Source organism: Passer domesticus, chromosome 4, assembly GCF_036417665.1.
Source record: "Passer domesticus isolate bPasDom1 chromosome 4, bPasDom1.hap1, whole genome shotgun sequence".
NCBI classification, from domain to species: Eukaryota; Metazoa; Chordata; class Aves; order Passeriformes; family Passeridae; genus Passer; species Passer domesticus.
Window position 1 is genome coordinate 18185950 of NC_087477.1, and position 17832 is coordinate 18203781.

The following is a 17832-nucleotide window of genomic DNA, read 5'->3' on the forward strand; positions in this document are numbered from 1 at the left end:
CAACTTTTTACAAGGAAATATGAAATTCCCTAGTACAATGCCTTCAAAGTGGTAATGAAAAGAAAGGACACAGTAATTAAAAGCTCCATAGATTTTTCCCAAGCATTCTAAAGAATTTTTCTCTCCAAACCTCAAAACTAAACAAGAAATAAACTTTTTCAAAGCTTCAATATTAGCAAAGTAAATTTTATAACCACATAACTATATAGTTTATTTTTTACAGTAAGAATCCAACTCCCATAAAGACTTCAAAGAAACATGAAATCACCCAAGTAAATCCCAACCTATAATGAAAAATTAGAGGACAACTTGGATTTTTTATTTTGGAAGCAATCTCTCATAAAGCAGTCTTATGCAATCTATTTTCTAGAATGGCAGAAAGGTTCAGCTCCAAATCTGGCAACTGATTTAGTTTGGGGATTCAGCAATAAAACTAACTTAGTAGCTCTAATCACCAGACAGTGAGGTTTCTGAGAGAAGCTGCACTGTGATTTTTTTTACTGTATTTCTCTAAGATTTTCACTTTTTTGCTTAGTTTGAAATTTTTTGGAAGGTTGTAAGGAAAACGACCCTTTACATCTATTCAGACCAGTAAACAGTAGAAACAGGAGAAATACATGTTCCTGAGATTTCCAATCAAGACCAAATTCGGATAAACACCAACTCCTAAAAGTTCCTGTCTGTCTGGAACTGAATGACAAACAAAAAAAAGGATGAGTGAAAAATGGGTGACATTGTCAGTTCCCACCTATGGAGAAATGGGTGAATGGAACTTAAAAGTTGCCCCTGAGGCTAAACTGAACCCTTTCACCTCCACTTTCGGTTTTTTATTGAATTTTCCAGTACCTTTCTGGCATTTGTCATTAACTTCATGAGAACTGTGGCTCCCTGAGATGTGACCCTGCACAGGTTGTGCTGCACTGGTGCACTCATGCCTCATGCATGAGAAGGAATTCTTTGAAAGAATGTCAGTGTTTAACTGAGGGGTATTATCAAGCCACATGCCACAGATACTTGATTTATGTGTCTAGCAAAAAAAGAAGAAATTAGATAAATGCCTATTAAAAAGAAGCCTTTTAAAACCACTTGTACATATGTACTTTTGCCTACTTAGCTTTATGCTGTTAATGAGAAATTATTTGCTGTTCACTTCAACTTACCTATGCAAAATTGCCTAATTTTAAAATGCCTCAAGTTCTCCAACTAATATGAGAGATTTTCAAAACAAGAAATTAGTTTTGTAAGCACGACTCCTATGCTTTCAAAATTTAGTCTCATTTGAGAAGAAGCATTAGAATTAGTTCATTAGCTAAAAATGAAATAATATAGATTTTATGCTCTGTGCCACTTTGATGTTGGAAAGGCTGTGTTCATGTAGCTGCTTGAGTGCCCACACTTGGAGCCAAATGATAAACGATGATGTGGGAGACAACGTGGATAACTATGGGTGCAAGACAGAATTGTTAAATTTAGGGGAAAAGCCATTAGCGAAAGCAAGCAGGCAGCATGTGGCAGTTGGTGACAGAGCATATGAAGAGAAGGCAGTTATCTGTCCCTCTCCTTTTTTAACTCATTTGGAATTTGCTCAATGTGGAGGGTGACTGCAGACTCAGCCAGGCATCATCTCACATTTGGTTCATATTTTTGAGGTTGTCTCTGTAGCCACAAGAGGCAAAACTTTTTTTTTTTTAACCTTTTTTTTTTTTTTAATTAATGAAAGCTGAGAATCTGAGCCAGGGGAAAAATTCTGTAGCACATTGTGCTACTACAGAATCTGGGAATACAGAAGGGCCCAGAGCACAAGCTGCAGCAGATGCAGGCACAGCTATTCAGTTTTCATAAATAAGTTACCACCAGAAGTGACAGAACAAAGAGGACCAGAACAAACACCCCTCCTCCTTTTCTCATTCTTAAAGAGTTCTAGGGATGATTATTCATCACTGGCAGTGTCAGGATGACAGTGGGTGAGAAAGACTGGACTCTCTCTTCCATGTCATCACTATTTTTGGCTCAGGAGCTGCTTGCACAACTCCCATCTGTACTGCACACCCAAAAAAGAGCATCATCAGGACTGCAGAAAGCCTGCTTCCAGTCATTGGGAAGCTAAACCTATTTGTCAGACAGATTCAGAAGAATTTTTCAGTGAACGAAAATTTTAAGTGAAAACAGATACAAACTCACTGCAAACAAATGAATACTGGTCAATGTGTATTTCATACCATACTCCAAAACTTTTTTAACAGAAAAAACTACAGATGGGACACATTTTCTCAATCAATTCTGAAATGATGCCAATCTTTCTCACTAAGTTACAGTGCAACTGATTTTTATTTGGTCCAAATATTTATTGTTGATCTCCACTTTTGCCTGCCCACCAACTAAATATAAATAGCTTTAAAAATTGGCTGAGCTAAAAGCAAACATTCAAACATCACAAAGGAGGAGAAGAGTTTGCCCCAGTAGAAGAGTTAATGTCAGTCAATCCTTTGCAGGGCACAACTCAAAAATTTGCAGTTTTATCAAGTTGCACAGTTTCTGAAGTTTTAACAGAAGCTTCAGTCATCCTCCCATATCCTCACTACACCTCCTGCAAACCTGAATACTGGCTGGTAACAGGAAAATCCTCTAACACTGAATTAAAGCCACATTAAAAATGTGACATTACAGCCACCACATCGGCTGTAATGTCACATTTTCCTTTCATTGTGTCTAAAGCACAGCTGCCTCCAAATAGACCCTAAAATTTCTTCTCAATTTGTATCCAATCCTTTCTTTGCTGTACCTTTCCCACAGTGAAGATGGGATTATAGTATCACAAACCAATTTCCTTCATGATATTCATCAAGTCATACTCTGTAGAAATGAAAAATTAACTTACTGGAATTAAATTTATTTTAAAGGCATATCCATTAGTTCTGCTGATTTTTCCTGTCAGGAATTACATCTGGAAATATACTTAAAAGACAACATCAATTTTTAGGGCTAGTCTGAAACACTGTATGATTCAATGGAAAGGAAATAGGACTGTTGTAAGAAAGTCTTGTCTGGTTTTTTGGCAATAACAACATATCTAATCAGCCAAACTCTGACAAAACTATTCCCATATGAATGCCTGAAGGAGCCCTGTGAAGCCACCCCAAAGTTTCTTTTAGTTGTCACATACTCCCAAATACCAGTCTTCATGTCTGCCTCTGATTAATACAGTACTTCATTCCAAAGTGCAATTATCCCATTGACCTTCTGCCACTGTGGAAATGAGCAAGTCTATGGGTCTAAGTTCTATAATCACATTTTTTGTCCTAATTGTGTCCTTAATACACACAGGCTTTATACATAGGCCTGGAATCCAGTCCAGATATTGCCTTTTATTAAATTTCAGAGAACTTCCAGTAACAATGTCATTACAGTGAAGAAAGGTTCTCATGACACAGTAAAGCCTGCATGAAGAAGCTGTAAAAAGTTTTTTTACTTTGGCAACCGTTGCCAAAAGCACAGTCCAAGAATTCACATCTACATTGTTCCTCTCTCCAATTTCATCTTCAGAGATTACTACCCACTTTCTGCAAACATAGGGAGAGATTTTAATGGCAGATGAAAGGAAAACCTTCTGAGGCTGTAAGGAATGGGTGCATGCAGCTGAAATACTTCTGCACTTACACATCACCTATGCTGTTTGAAGCTTCCTAAAATGAGCAAAGCAAGAGGCAAATTCAAGACACTGAAGAGAACATGGATGCTTTGCAAAGATAAAAAATTAATTCTGAAATGCTTGGCTGATTCAAGCTTTCCACAGCCCTTGTGAAACAAAGATGTGTGTTTTTTAGAATTACTATTTTTTGCTATTGTCATTTTTTAGAACTAAGCACGCAGCAGTGCTTCCCACCATCCCCAGGCCCTGGTAAACACAACATCCTAGGTACAGGTCCTGTGCTCTGTGCTCACCTGTAAACATTTTTGTAACAGCTTTACTCTGCTTGCGGGCAGAACACAGGAGGAGCAGCCAGGGAGGGAAGAACTCGAAGTGGCTGGCTAAAATCTCTGCTATTGTCCCAGACAAACTCGTGGAGGTCTGTTCACCCTCAGAAACGTTACAGCCCTCGTCCACCGAGTCCACCAGCATGAAGAGGCTCTGCTGAGGGGGCTTCATTCCCAAGAGAGGCAGCAGAATGCACCTGGAAGGAACACAGCAAAAAATCAGTTTTTAAATGCATTTAACAACACATTGACTGTCACAGGCGTCCACGACTAAGCTATGCTCAACTTAAAATGCAAAGTTACTTTTTAAAAATAGTTACCGTGGAAAAAAAATTGAGATAGACTAAACTAGAATACTGTGAACAGGTAGTGATGTAGTTCTTTGCTTAGGCACCATTACTTTTTCATGAACTTCTAATTTATAACAATACTTTAAAATTATGTAATAGTGTTCGAGGCGAATTAGAAGACTTGGAAAAATGTTGCTTCACTAAGAAGCTACTTGGTCTAAAGCGTAAGAACTTCATCACAGTTGTCTCTGCCAAAGGTGTGGCTACTGCTTATCAGAAACTAATAGTGAACAATAGCTGGTCATGAAACAAAAATCTGAAAGACACATGAAATATCAAAGCTCAAAGAGTTCAAGTCAGAATGAACAACACTATTACAAAGAACAGAATTTCTGCCATACCTTCACAAATAAAATGCAAATTAGTAGCAGACTGAGGCATTTGGTAGTGACTTTGATGTATTAGCTTTTATTTATATTGAAGTTGCCAAGCTCCTGTTACTGGGAAAGGATTATCGCTGGGATGCAGCTCCAACAACACATCTGATTGTGAGGCTAAAAATTTCAAATTTGCATCTACTGTTGCTCTCTTTAGCAGGTGGATCTTAAAAATATACCTAACTGCATTTACATATGTCTTTAAATAGCACTACATAACCATCATGCATCTATTCAGTATTTCCACACTATACTACTGTTTTTTGGGAAACTTCATAGTGATTTAGGCCTGTAAGTTTCACTGACTAAATTATCTTTAAATACACTTGGCAAGTAAACTTTGACTTTATAGTACAAGGATTTGGAAAATGAAACAAGGTGAGAAAAATACATATCTGACAGTTTACTCTCTTGTAAATTTGCTGTTTGCACATGTCCAGAAGGCATACCCATCATAAGTATTTTTTGTTTTACTCAAGACCATAATAACCTTTTTTCATTTATTTTACTGAACAAATTTACCTCCAGAAGACTTTGGTCAACACATTATCACCTACCAAGCATTCAAATGGGAATATAACAAAATCCTGCCTGTTAATGCAAGAATTTAACCCACTTCAGAAATTATTCATAAGCCTTGTTAGGGGAAGATTTGTTATTTTCTGGTTTTCTGACTGAGAAAAAAGCAAAATGGAAACAGTGGTGCACTTTTCACATCTGACAGTACTAGGAGGAAAATTTCCTCAGAGGTATAAAAAGGAAGTACAGACTACTTGTGATCTGAAAATATTCAGGATTACATGGATTTTAAAACATGGCCTTCCCCCCTTTTTTTTCAGAAGCACAAGACTTCTGGAACTCTGGTAATTGCCCAGCTAGGTACTCCTTCAGAGGATGCCTGATGTACAACTGCAATCACTGCCCTCTAAGCTGGGAAGTTAAGCAGCTACCAATTTACAGAACAGGAAATTAAAGTAGCCACGAGGTTAAAATTACTTTCCCATGTGATGCCAATCCCACAATGAAAGGAGGCAGCTGGAAATGACCACATTTTCCACCCCTTCCCCCACCAAAATGCTGCCTTGCCCTCTCAGCTATTTGTGTCAGGGCATTTTTCCTACAACATTTCTTGCCCTATCAAAACTAATTCTCTTTTCACATAGTTCTCTGTATGAAATTACTTCTTGAGAATGAATGTTACTATGAGATATGAATAAATGGCAATGGTTATCTTAAATTAAAAATCTTACTTAAAATCCACATCACCCTAACAAAATGCCTACGAAATACCTTAGGAGCATCCAGAATCATTCTTGTGTCAGTTTTTACTTTAGGAGCATCCAGAAATATTCTTGTGTCAGTTTTTACTTTAGGAGCATCCAGAAATATTCTTGTGTCAGTTTTTACCTGTTGGGAACACCACCAAGAAAAGCAAACAGTCTTGTCTGGAAAGGATTCCCAAATCACTCTGCCTCCAAACAGGGCTGGAAGCAGATGTCTAAGGAATAATGTAAGCACTGGGCAAGCACTAGAAGACCAAATTTTACCATTTTCCTCAGCAATCACTGCTTCCAGGGACTTTCTGAGATTCAGCCTTTGCATTTAACATCCCTTCACTGACCACACTTCCACAGGTCTGTCCAGGTTTTGTAGGAACTGGTTTAAGGCTCTGGCATTCACAACAGCAAGGCTGTCTGCAGCTTAGCTGCACACTGCATGAAATAACCCGTCCTTTTGTGATTTAAAAACCAAAATGTCCTTGTTCCATTTGATATCCTTCAGCTTCTGACTGGAAGAGGCACTGAGCAGTAATGTCATATTGCCACTGTCTATGCCATTTGTACCACAGCCTCTCTGAGCTATTTTTTCCCAGGCAGATGAGTCCTAGCATATTGAAGCTGCTCCACAGAATGCTATCCACAGCCCCTTGTTTCCCTGTGCTCTGCTTCTTTCCACTTCACAAAACTTGTATTTCTGAATCTTAACATAATTTAAATTCCACTAGGAAAAATATATGCACATAAGAAATGAGGCACAACGACTTCTCCCAGCTTAGAGCAATATTAATAAAAGTGTGGCATTAACAAGATATTGATCAGGCTTTCTCTTTAAGTGCCCTTTGAAACCATTTGATAAAACTCTGTTCTTCCGAGACACTTTACATCACGAGTTCAGAGTGGATGCCAAGGAACACAACAGTGAAACTTTTCGGGAAGTGCTGTGCTAATGTGCCAGAAGTCCCATTATGTGACAGCCAGGGGATCAGCCCCAGACAGCATGGGGGTGGGAAAGGCAGGTCCTGCCTGACCAACCTGATCTCCTTCTAGGACACGGTGAGCTGCTCAGGGGATGAGGGAAGGCTGTGGATGTTGTTTACCCAGACTTTAGTAAAGCCTCTGCCAGCGTCACCCTCATCATCCTCCTGGACAAACTGGCTGGATGGTGGAATCTAAAGAGAGGTGGGGAAGGGAGTTAAACCCAGCTGGGGGCAAGTCACAAGTGGTATGGCCTGGGCTCAGTTTTGGGGCTGGTTCTGTTTGGTATCCTTATCCCTGATCTGGACAGGGGCACCGAGTGAACCCTCCCTACGTCAGTCGCTTCTCCCAAGACATGGTTTAGAGGTGGACTGGGCAGTACTGGGTCAATGATCTCAAAGGTCTCTTCTACACCATCCTATGAGTCTGTCTTTGCCTCCATAACATGACACAGTAATTCCACTCCCCTTCCATTTCTTGATTACACAGGAAAATAACATAAATCAACACGGAATTAACAAGGTCTTTAAAGCACTTCCCTCAAGGGTGATTCATCTACAGATTGTTGTAACAGATTGCTTAATTGCAGAGTGCCTCTCAAAAGATTGGAAGTTGATTTTCTTTACCTTCTGAAAGGGTAACAGCTTTATCTTTACAACTTTTATATTTAATATAGATATAAAAGTGGTGATCATTAAAAAAGCCCCAAGTTAACCTGGATGTTAGTAAAAATACAAAATCTCCAGAGAAAACAGCACAATTATGTATTTTCAAAGATGGAATTCATTTTAATGGCAATCTAATGACTTACTTATGCAGAGCAAAGATGTTTTACATGCTCTGCAGCAAACAAGAATTCCTCAGAACAATGAGCCATCCTATAGAATTCTTCAGGATTGCTACTGAGCTGACTGAACCCATGCAAACATGATTTTCCACACATGGAAGGAATATATACAAGCTATGCTGAACTTCTGCTTATGGCTGGCCTTGAGATTTTGATTGGATCCACAAAAACACAAGGACAGAACAGAGCAGAAAGACAGCGGCGCTGTCCACAAAAGCTGAAAAGAGTCACAGTGGAGTGCACGTGCTTATTTTAAAAAGAAAAAAAAAAAAGAATAAAGCAAACACGTTGCCAAGTAGCAATTAATGAGTGGCTCTAGTGGCAAAAGACATCATAACGTGTTCCTTGTATTTGACTGTCTCTGGTATGTAAAAATTCAGCTATGTCCCACTTAAATTGGGAGTGTGGCATGCTAGAAGGGCTCCTGTTTCCCTACCCTGCTGCCAGCATTCTCTACTGACAAACACACAGAACAACTGTATAAAAATCATCTCCTAAGCAGGCCAGAAGCCACAGGGCCAAAAAAGAAACCAAACCAAAACCAAAAAACCAAACCCAAAGAAAAACCCAACCACTACCCCTGATCTGTCAGACTCCAAGTGCAAAGCATGACATGCTTCAAATTTCGTGACAGAAATTACATACTTGGAAATCTGCTGCACTACTACTACTGAGCCCTTACCTTTCCTTTTCTAAACAGTGCAACAATATTTAACATTGCAGTTTAACAAACTGCTTCTTGGGACACCTCCCAAGAGATTATATCTCAGCATTTCCAACTTGTATTTCTGAGAAGCACCATCCCAGAGACCTGCATCAGGAATTTACAAACTCTGTTCTTTCCAAAGAAAATTCAAAAAGAAGCGTAACATCCTTATGCCACACACAGCCCCCTCCTGCTTTTTCCCACGTTTCCACACCAGATTCCTTGAGGAAATTCACCAGCTATTTGCCATACACCTAAACTCTGCATATTCATCAGGAATATGCCTCTATCTATATTGGATCAATGTCTCTGTGATTATGTATTTATATATAAAGAGTTTAACAATACCTGGTGTATAACAAAATAATTCTCCAAGCACTCATCTCAGTGATCTCCAAGCATCTTCCTTCTTGTAAGTGGTTTTACAACATGACACATCACAGCCCTTTACAATATGATTTTTAAGACGCTTACTTCCATTTATGTTGTATTGGCAAATATGGAAAATGAAGTGCACAGTGAGACTGTAAATAAGCCAACTATATTTACATAATGTTGTAGCAATTTTTGCCAGCAACATAAGAAGCAGCAGGGATTTTTGCCTAAAAATCACACGCTGAGACCTAGCAAAAATCCCAAGCACTAAGGGGAAAGCTGCTGCTGCTGCCTCTGCATGAGATGCAGCAGAAGCTCTGCTGTGCCCAGCCACTGCATGCCAGGGAAAGGGGAAGGAATTCTGCTGTACTGACACCACGGAGGGGAGCTCAGGCCATTGCAGGACACCTAAGGACAGAGGTACCCAAGGGCACAAATCTATACAATGGGGTTTTCACTGCTTCCACTGCTCATGGAGTAAACCTAAGAGCTTCTAAATGCCTAAAAACAGAAAACAAAATGTTAAACTCCCAAGTATTTTGTCATCATCCCTACTTGAAAAATTCTCACAAGTGACAGCAAACACCAGAGCTGGCTTCTCCTACGCTTACAGACACATGTTCATTTGTATATTGTAATAATCCAGGGCTGGTTAGCAGGGAGCATAATCCATTAAAGCTGTCTGTCCCCACCACCCCCAGGTCTGAATTTGCATTTAAAAGCATGGAGCCAGTGAAGATAAAGCTGTTAAAGACTGTTAGAAGCTTCAGCAAAGACAGACGTACACCAATAGCCGCATTTTTCTCTTTTGTTTTCCAAACTGCATTTGGGGCACAGGTCGCAATAAAAAAAGAAAAGGTGTGAATTTAACTTCTAATAAAATTGACAATTCCTGCTGTTCAGCTGATGAAATACTACCCTCATTCCAAGTACTTTTTGCAGCTGTATTCACACAGAAAGAAAAACCAGAGCATCTTTACAAATTGCTTGTAGCACTGTTTGTTGAAGAATGAGTTTTATTTTGTCCTGTGACAAGGCATTTACATCTTATGGATGACTTACAGTAAACAGTTTATTTACCTGCCTTATAACGCATTCTGGCTAATGATTAAAAGGGAAATTAATGATCAAATCAATAGCTGCTTTCTGTATATCACCACCCCAATTCTTGGCACTATATACATGTGGAATACAGGCCTTTCCTTCTTACTAATTGCCCAGCTGCTCATACTGGTAATAACATCCAGAAAAACAGACACATGGGACCCTTAACTAACTGGGAATATTTATGAAATACGAGGGCTGTGAAGCCCAGAACAATTCCACACTTTAAAAAGCTGAAAAACAGAACCCATAAGGCAAAAATGAAGTGACCCAGTTGGATGTGTGCACACCTGTGTACACACTGACAGATCTGATCTGGTTATCGAGGTACTTGTTCTGTACTTTCTCAACGAGATAAAGTGCACTGCAGCTGATTATGACTTTCTGACTAAGTGTAATACTGGAATTAAGGCACACTCCTGGGCTGCAGTGTAATACAGATTGTTTCTAGTAAATTATTTATTTGCAGACTGCAAATAAATAATTTGAAGGAAGACAAATTGGCTCTAACACTTCTACCCAACCATGGTTAATCCTATGAAGGAAGGGGCAGAAAGCAGAAGAAAACAAACAAACAAAACAAAACCCACCCTGAGAATCACCTATAGGGAAAGCTCTAGGCGAAGTACACAGATGTAAATCGAGGGTCTGGCCTTTTCAGAAGTGGTGAATTAGAAACAGCAGGCAAGTCTTGTGCAACTCAATACCTGATTTTGCAATGTCTTGTAGCAACCTGGATTTTATCTGCAATTGTAAGGCAGACTTGCAGCCCCAGCAGGAGAGCACAAAAGGCAGCTCTAGGGCATCAGGCCAGACAAAGGCAGAGCTGATGGTGGAACCAGCGCCACTGGTCCACGCTGGACCCCGGGTATTGATTAGAGCCCTCCTACAGTCTCACACAAATGCAGAGGTGATTTTTGCCCACAAAGCACCGCCAGCAGATCTACTCCTGGATTTACTTGAGACCTGGAAAAATAGAAGCCTTAAGAGCAAATATTTTGGTGTAATAGTGGACTGCCCAGAACAGTTTGCAAACAACTTGGCTATTATAAAGGACAGACAACTGTGGCTGAAAGTCATTCCCAACTGCTACCAAGAGCAGGCTGACTGGATTTTAAATGGAATATACTTGCCATATGTCCTAACATATAAAATGTACTCTAAATTACGCTGAGTCTGACATACAAAAATCTGTGTCCCCAAAGGCAAAGAGGGCAAGAGTACACAAGATAATGAAAAGATTTTCCCCAAACATGTAATAAAATTAAAAAAACCCACAATGTATTCAAAACAAACTCTCACAGTTCTGTTTTATAGTGATGGAGAGGTCACCTAGTCCACTTTCTCACCTTCAGCAGGATCAGCCCTACATGTGCCATCCCTGACATACAAGCCTAGGCTTTCCTGAAGATTTTCACAAATCAATACTATCTCCCTAAGCAATCCATTCCAGTGCTTCAATATTCTTGAAACTGGGAAGTGTTCTCCTTCCCTTTCTGCATCTAACCTTTACCTGCTTTCCTGCAATTCAAACCTTGTACTTGCTGCCCCATAACTTCTGCCCCACAGATAACACCAGGGTCACTACAAGAAAGCCAGTAGTACCCCAAATTTATAACCATTTCTCTCCAGTCACCTGACAGAACTAAGGAACACATTGAAAAGAAAGAAAAAAAAAAAAAAACGCAGGAAAAAGTTGGTATGAAACCAACTTGAAGTGTTGTGTCAGTTTGAAAGTGGAGTACTGATAATTAAGTACAGTTACTAATCTCTTATTCCATGTAGTCAAATATAGTTCTACCTTGCACATGGCCTGTTTGCACCAGTCTCATGCAAGCAAAGCCTTCCTGCAGTCAAGATGGCATTTATGGTTATCTCTTGTCCACGAGTCCTGTGACTCTTCCAGACATTAGATTAAATTTATCAAAACCAAACTATGTCATACCATGTTAGTTGTTTTTCACCTCTTTGTTATCTCCCAGCTGTCTACAAATAGTTTGTCTGATTATTTCTTCTGGTATTTTTCGTCTCGACTGACACACTTCTAATTCCCCACACCTTTTATATCCTGCTTAAATCAAGACACTAAATACACAGATTTTTCTTTCAACTCTGAATTTTCAGCAATTGTGATAACCTCTCCTTTGCAGACAATCAGTAACAGTTTGAGAATATCTCACAAATTCTATGTTGGATATCTGTTTGAGGTTTTTGGCCTGGGCTATGTTTTTCTTAGATCTTACCTATTTCTTGCTACTTTTAATTATGTTGCTGACTGCAAAATGACTGCTTTTAAAGAAAGGGCAATTTACAGAAGCACTGAAATTTTAGCTTTCCTACTGCTATCAGTTTTTTCTCCCCAAGGAATAGCAGCCCAACACTTGGTGGATATTGTCTTTTTTCTGCTAACATTTATATGGAGTTACTTCTTGTAAAACACACCTCACAGGAAACATGATCAACGCACCTTGAACTTGCAGTCTTGCTCTCATTTTTACCTTACTCTTTCACTTTCACATTTAGTGGCTGCTCTGTTTTCTTCCTGCCACCTTCCTGCTGGAGTTTAACACGTGAGTGACGAGGAGCTCAGTTTCACTGAAGCAGACATTTAATACAGTGCTGTGAGACCTCAGTGCTCTTCCCAGCCAGCTCCTGGCTTTCATTGTACTTGTCTTCATCAGATCTTACTCACAAACCCTCTGAGATGGTGAACATCTCCATCCTTTTGAGTCTGTCTTTCTTCCTCCTCCCCTTCTAAGCAAAGAATCATTTAGGATTCTACGAAGACCTTTGAGTCCAACCATTAACCCAACACATGCATTTAAGATCATTTCACAGTCACTATATCCAAAAGACTTCACTTCCTCAGCTGATTTTTTTCCAATCTGACTGAAGCTAATTTACGTCTCCCCACTAACTATTCTCTCCTCTTGGACATCAGAAGCATGGTCACTGGCAGACTCCTGCTTGTATCATGCCTTCCCAGCTGATGTTTATCTCCTATTTGTTATTCAGATTTTTAACTCTACCAGAGACAGACATTATCATCCAAATCCTATGCCATGGATGACACCACTTGTTATCTTAAAGCAGTTTAGCTTACTTGAGCTTGCTGCTTTGGTAGGGTAAAGCACTTGTAATTTTACAAAAGTTTTGAGGTGAGGGAATCTCTCCGAGTTACCACAAACCCTATTTGGACAAAGCAGGTAACTCTTAGACACACAAGGTGTTCTGATAGGTAATTTGATTTACAGTCCATGGAAGATCAGGCTTACCAACAAACCTTCAAACAGAAATCCCACATGTAGGGCTATCACCACATGTGATATATGTATTTTATTCAGATTTTCCAGTGGCTTTAATTTCTTTACTTTACTCTAGAACTAGAAGCAAGCACATTATGTACAAAACAAGCTACTTTTTTTAAACACATACCTGTTATACAAGTTATCCTGACAGATCTTTTAGAGCACTGAACTCAATCTTGACTGTACACTAAAATTTCCAGTTCTGCTTGTTCACCCTTTACCTTTTTTCCATTAGTATGAAGACACCTAAGGCATTTGATTACTCCCTGACTTATCTTCTTGTCTGTCCCATGACCTACATGACTAAGCCTCTTTGCCCTCCTCCTCCATCCCCAGTTTTTGAGCTGTTGTCTAAGTTGCTGTTAGTTAGATTTATTCCTGGAACTTGTCATCCGCCAGGTTTTGCTTTAAAGCCCTTTACTTAGAGTCAAAAATATCAATGTTTTTCTTTCTATTAAGCATCAGTTAAGTTCTCAATGGTATTTTTTCCTGCAAATCCATCTCTCTTTTTCTAAAAAAAAGCAGGAGGTGTCAAAGAACGTACACTTTAGATCAAATGCAGGAGATGAAAGCATCAAATCAGACTCACTGAAAACTATCATTAGTAGAAATGAGAGAATTGCCTACACTTCACCTTATTTTGCATACATGTAAAGTTGGGACAACTTACTTTGCAAATATTCAAAAGCCTGGGGTTGAAATGCAACGTGTAAGAGTGGGGCAACACAATAAGAAAATGAATGAGTTTATATATGCAACAGAATGTATCAAAATTACAAGGTTAGTTTTAAATAATTTATAAAGTTAAAGATACAGTGAGTGAAATATATATATATACACACATACAGATACATTCTGTGTTTTCAGCTTTCTTTATTAACTACCTGATTCCCTAGCTGTAGCAAAAGTAATCTTTCTTTATTTAAAAAAAAGTAACTTCTATAAGGTGTGTTGTCTGAACACATTAGTACACAATGGAATTGAAATTCTTGTAACTTTACAGGCATTTGAATTTGTAGGTATTATTCTACATTTTGGAGATAGAAAAAAGAAAGGGATTTTTGTCTCTTTCTATTTATGCAGTGCATAAACACAACTGAAGGAACAGATATTTCTTTCCAGGTGTATGATTGTATTTGCTGGCATGAGAGAAATGCTAAGCACAAAAAGAAATCTAAAAACTCCCAGATGAGGAAGGTAGAAAACTGCACTGAATAAATTCAATTGCGTGCCTGTTGTCAGGCTATATGCTAGTTTACTGTGTTCTATTATTACATGACCATAAGAGAGAATACAGTAGATTAATACACACAATAAAAGAGCCACCATCATTACTGCAGTTCAGTCTGACAACTCCTAAATTAATTAGATTTGTCCTATGCATTCCAAAGGAAAAAAACCCCAATGCTACTGACTGAAAAGCAGGAAGAAGACGAGCTGCAGTGGCTGTTTTATCACTAAGCTGTTCCTTCAGAAGAAGGAAGAACTGCCAGCCTGGAAGAACCAGGCTAAACAACAACTGACATTTTAAAATCTTGATCATTCCCTAATCAAGTTGTTCCACACCTGCCTGCATCACGTCTTGCACACCATCATAAAGCACCTCACACTTCCACTGCTGAACTGATTGCAGGATTATACTGTCCAACCTCACTTTGAGAAAATCCTCTGCACAAATACCAGGTGAAAAGCCATTGAGAATTTACCTTCTTAGTCAAGCACACTCAAGACAGCTTTCCTACTCTGTTTAGCCATCTTATTTTCCATCTTAGTAAAACGGACTATCCTAATGTTTATTGCACTTAGTTGAAAAGGGAACAGATGGAGCAGCTTCCCTGTGTCCCATTCAAAATTATTCTCCCATAGTCCCCAAAGCACGATTCACAGCATATGTTCCTCATGCATCACTTTGGGGCCTTATCAGTTACCTTGTGGTTCGGGTTTTTTCATCCCCAGTCCCAAGCAGACAAGAGTTTTTCTGTTCTGCCTGTAAAGCTCCAATTCACGCTTTCTGTATTGTCACCATAATTTATTCTCAAAAAGCACTCTTAGGTTAGCATTGTGTAACCCTGATTCTATAATCTTACTGCAATGATCTGATGCATTTAGCTTTGGAACTGCTTTTGCAGCCTAATATTTATTAGCCTTAGCTACAATAGAACAAGTGAGAGAAACTACAGCTTCCTCCTCCTCCTGTCCAATTATGCATATACAAATTGTTGACTGTGGATGAAAACCACCAATTAAAATTAAAGGAAGTATTAATAAAAAAAGTATAGAGATACAGAATGATTTGGTGTTGTGCTGTTGACTGCTGATGTTTCCATCTGTTAAGACTTTGATCGTTTAGGGTAATCCAAAATCCTGTAGGACACAATTTCTCTTATAATGGATCAGCTTCCCTTTACCTACAAATTGAGCTTTTTTTCTAATGTCCTGCTGAACTCTACTCCAGGAAAGTGTATAAAAATGACAGACAGCTTAGTGTATCATGCCCACTATCACTGAAGGAGAGCTGATGTAGTTAAACCAAGACTTGTTAATTAACTGCTCTAAGATGGAGATCATGCTGTAATCCCATTCTGAACAGCTTTTCCTCCTGAGGTTCCTTCCTACTTGTTATTGTTACTGTCATCTCTACACTGCTGGTATTTTCCTTAAGTGACCCATAACTTCTGAGCAGGGTTCTCTTTTTTCCAGGACAACTCCATGATGCTGCAAATAACCTTAAATAAGGTTCTGCCAGGGCCCCTTCCTTCTCTCATGTTCTACGATATCACAGATCTGTAGCACACAACTTGCATCCTATGCACAGCCAGGTGCTCACCTCCCCTTCTCCACATAAAACACTACCAGCTCTTATTGGGCCATGACAAAGAAAAAAATCCAAGGAAAAGACACTGCTGGTGGTCTGTGGACTCAAAGTCCACTCACATATGATCCTTTCTTCCATCCTTCCTCTCACTCTCATCAATTTAAACAGTAGCATCCACAAGTGAGCCCAAAATCTGATGCCTCCTACCTGCCTGCACAGCCCTCACTCTGTGTGAAGGTATCTGCAAACGTGACAGAGTGAGGAATTTGATAGCAATTGTTTTGCCTCTTTTATTTCTTCATTATGTACATTTCCCCAGTTGCCTTCTTTTCATGTTCTCATTTTCAGTTCTTTTTTCATGCTATTTTCTCACATTTTGATGTCAACAAGCAGAGCAGGAACCTACCCACCTCTATTCTTTCTGGCACGTCCTCTGCAATACCTCTGAACACCTCTGTACAACTCAACCCTTGGGTCAATGTAATTCTGTTCTTGCCTTTTTGGCCTGATTATTTCTTTTTCAGCAGTCATTCTTCAATCACAAAACGTAAAGACATTAACTATTAAAAACATTCCTGCTCCTGGACAAAGACAGAAGATTTCTCACCATTCCTAGTGTACTGTACACATCATCACACACAAGAAACTGAAACCTCTTCAAGTCATGGCTTTCAGAAGGCAATATTTCAATACTATCTTCTCCCAGTATATAAGACACATTACATCCTTTCTACTTCACAATCCACCAAATCCTTTTCATTTTTTCATTGAAAAAGAAGACAGGAAAGGAAACCTAAACCCTTGCACAAGCTATGAACATGTGCACAGAAGACTGAAGGGAAGGGAAATAATTAACAAGTAAGAATTGCTATGAAGGTCCATCTAACTAAACAGCTTATAGGAAAACCTGTAAGGTTTAAGTCTGAGCCACATTGATTAAAGCCAAAATGTTAATGCCTATAGAAGTAGAAGACAAAAAGGTCTATGTAAGTTGTCATTATTAAAATGCCTCGGGGAAACTTTCTTATGGTAATTTAATCTGAAAAGGTTAAAACCTTAAACGGTATTATGTTCAGTCTGTAGGCTGTGCTTCCATACAATGAAAGAGGAACATACAGCTTGCTCTTGCAGAAACACTGACTGCTGCTATGTGACCCGTTAACTCCACAGATTTAAGGGAAAAGCCTAAAGAGAAACATGCCACAAAGTACTTAAGCTTCAGGCAATGCTCAACGGTTCTAATGGTCTGGAGAACACCAGAACACAGAGTTTCCTATGAAACACAGCACCAGTTAAAATCTAAAGGCCCAGTTACACATAAATACTCAGAAGTTCCAGCAGAGTCAAGATGCCCTCACAAAAGCAAATTTACCTTCTGCAACTCCACTGGAAAGACAGGCTGAGTTGGCAGATTCTTTTTAACCCTCTTGTGGCATGATCTTACAGAAATAGTTTCCCAGCTCACCCATAAATTGGTATGATTTTCAGTTGGTATCTTGCCTCCATCATTTCTGGGTGTTAAATAAATCACAGATAAACAAAACAACTTGACTTTAACTGTAATGAGACAGTTTTTAACTGAAAACTCCTGTTAAAAGGAGAATTCAATCTTCTACCAGATCAAGCTCTTTTGGGCTACGGTCCAACTAGCTTCAGGATTCTAGTCAAGCATAGGTGAAAGATGTAGGAATGGACAAAAATCTGGGAAAGTACAGAAGTA

The 17832-nt window shown here is 39.1% G+C and overlaps 1 protein-coding gene across 3 annotated transcripts in view; it reads right to left on the bottom strand.

Moving 5' to 3' along the window:
• Window positions 1-17832, bottom strand: part of ANKRD50 (ankyrin repeat domain containing 50) — a 39981-nt gene that overhangs the window by 13177 nt on the left and 8972 nt on the right. For all 3 annotated transcript variants that reach the window (XM_064416441.1, XM_064416439.1, XM_064416440.1), the window contains exon 3: window positions 3943-4172. In XM_064416441.1, coding sequence (XP_064272511.1) covers window positions 3943-4172 — 230 coding nt within the window. The remainder of the gene's footprint in view (window positions 1-3942; window positions 4173-17832) is intronic.